Source organism: Coenobita brevimanus, chromosome 8 (assembly GCF_032717465.1).
Source record: "Coenobita brevimanus isolate Jiangsu-jjx chromosome 8, ASM3271746v2, whole genome shotgun sequence".
In the NCBI taxonomy this organism is placed as follows: Eukaryota; Metazoa; Arthropoda; class Malacostraca; order Decapoda; family Coenobitidae; genus Coenobita; species Coenobita brevimanus.
The window spans coordinates 2882502-2884992 of record NC_136961.1 but is presented as its reverse complement, the minus strand read 5'-3'; the positions used below and the strand labels follow the sequence as shown (position 1 = coordinate 2884992).

Sequence of the window (2491 nt, the reverse complement as noted above, 5' to 3'; positions counted from 1 at the left end):
ACAATGGAAAGAGGCAATAATACACCCCATCCCCAAACCCCTTGATCCTCAGACTTTCAGGCCAATTTCCCTCCTCAGTTGTTTGAGTAAAACCGCCGAAAGACTTGTCAAACGCCGCCTAGACTGGGTCTCTCCCCCCCCACACAGTCACCTCTTTGCATTCACAAAAGGAAAAGGCACGGCGGAGTGCCTTAGCTCTTTTATCTCTGAGCTGAGAGGAGGCAAAGGCCTAGCAATTTTCATAGACCTAGAAAAAGCCTTTGAGCTGGCATGCCCTGAGGCTATCCTCGCCACCCTTACAAACAAGGGTGTTTAGGGTCGTCTCATGCGCTGGCTGGAGGACTTTTTCTCAGGTCGAAAAGCAAAAGTGCGCTTTCAAGGACACCTGTCGGAAGCGCACCAGCATATCAATGGAACTCCCCAGGGTAGCATCATCAGCCCGACTTTGTTCAACACCCTTGTAGAATGCCTCCTACACCTTAACCTGGGGCAGGGGACCCGTCTCCTATGTTACGCTGATGATCTTACCCTGGTAGTTTATGGGGGACACTATGCACAAAGAGCGCAAAAAGCACTTGACACCCTACACAATAAATGCAGAGACCTGGGACTAAAAATCAACCCACGGAAAACCAAGGCTCTCCCTATTAGAATCCCTACACCACCAAGCCAGCTTCTCCTAGGTACATTCCCCATTGACTATGTTAACACTCACAAATACCTGGGAGTTTATTTTGACAAAAACCTAACCTTTAATAAAGAAATTCAACACCTCAGGGATATCACTAAACTCAGACTCAATGCTCTCTGGTCCATAGCAAGAAAGGGGGAAGGAGCATCTTATAAAGTACTGCGTCTATTCTATATACAAGCCATACGCTCAATAGTGGACTACGCAGCCCCAGCACTACCTTCCATCTCTCCAAACCTAGTAAATAAATTAGAAGTCATTCAAAATGAGGCTCTTAGGACAATGACGGGTTCCCCCATGTGGACCCGCCTCTGTAACTTACGAATGGAATGTAACATGGAGTCCTTACACCTAAGAATTCAGGCAAGGGTAGCTAATTTAACAGTCAAATTAGCTCACAAAGGCTCTACCCTCCCCATTCTTACAAGACTGACGGCAGCAGCTAACCTGCACCCCGACCTACTCACAAACAGTTGGAGTCATTGCGCTGCCAAAGCCATCCATAAATACAACATTACTCCCCTCCTAAACCTCCCCCCAGACAGGCCTAGCGAGGCATATCACCCTCTCCCACCCTGGAGCCCCCCTCTATTTAGACTCATTATCGCCAGTTCTCCACCCAAAGCCTCAACTCCCACTCAACAATTAAGACAAGAGAGCCTTAGGCGAATCGCCTCCCTTACAACCCCAACCTCTGTCACTTACTACACAGATGGCTCAGTTAACGAGGGAAAAGCAGGAGCGGCAGTTATAAACCGCGAACACTCGTACGGTTTAAGGATCACAGACGGAGCCTCCACCCTTCAATCAGAACTTGTAGCAATTCTAACAGCAATGGATGATGCCCTCGAAATCAATCCCAACTCTAACATCATCATCCACACTGACTCGGTTAGCGCCATACAGACATTAAAAAAACAGACGCACACAGACAACATCCACTTAATCACTGATATACTAGCTACAGCCCAAGAAATCCGCAATGCAGGAGGCACAATAACAATACATTGGGTACCGAGTCATGTTGGTATTGCGGGCAACGAACAGGCAGACCAACTCGCTAAAATCGCTACAGAATATCCCTTCGTACAAGTTGACATACCCATGAGCTTCAGCCAAACTAAAAACTCCATCAAGACCCAGGCAGCCGCTCTCAATAAAAGGGAACATGAAGAACAAGTTTCAGCGGGATCCCCCTCTGCCGTCTGGTATGCCAACACCACCAACTATAAGCCCCTTCCCGCTGCTCATGACATAAACAGTAAAACCCTTAAACAACTGAGGCGACTCAGACTGGGCTACAAAAACTTTGCACAAATACAAGGAGACGACACCCCAATTGAATGCGATCACTGCAGTACTAACACCTCCTTCCCGCTCCTCCACTACATACTCAGCTGTCCTGCCACTAACAAGCTTCATAGACCCGCCATCCCCCACAACCCAGATATGCCACGCGTAAATATAACTCCCCAACTATAGAAGCAAATCTCAGACTGACAGCCTCTACTGTCCTTTCCACCACGCCCCACTCCACCCTGATAGATACAGTTCATCGCTTCCCTCCCCCTCCCTAACGTCACTCACACCGTTAATCCTCTCCCCCTCCCCCTTCCTCCTCCCCTACTGTCACCTGCGCGTTTGTGCCTGCATGCGGGGAGGTTTTCACACATCTTCGTGTGCAGGCGCAGGACATGCCGGTGACCTATATTCACTAAAAAAAAAAAAAAAAAAAAAAAAACAATCACTCCGTGATATCTGCCCCCTCATTAAGTCAATCAAGCCCACCTACATCTTCAG

At 48.2% G+C, this 2491-nt stretch overlaps 1 protein-coding gene across 1 annotated transcript; it reads left to right on the top strand.

Moving 5' to 3' along the window:
• Positions 1-325: 325 nt before the first annotated feature.
• On the top strand, positions 326-2173 carry LOC145406198 (uncharacterized). Its single transcript, XM_080277398.1, has one exon. It carries the CDS (start codon positions 326-328, stop codon positions 2171-2173), a length of 1848 nt encoding a protein of 615 aa, XP_080133524.1.
• Positions 2174-2491: the final 318 nt, after the last annotated feature.

What these genes read in the sequence shown, in the direction of transcription:
- LOC145406198 (XM_080277398.1), top strand. Translation starts at nt 326, where the DNA reads ATGCGCTGGCTGGAGGACTTTTTCTCAGGTCGAAAAGCAAAAGTGCGC.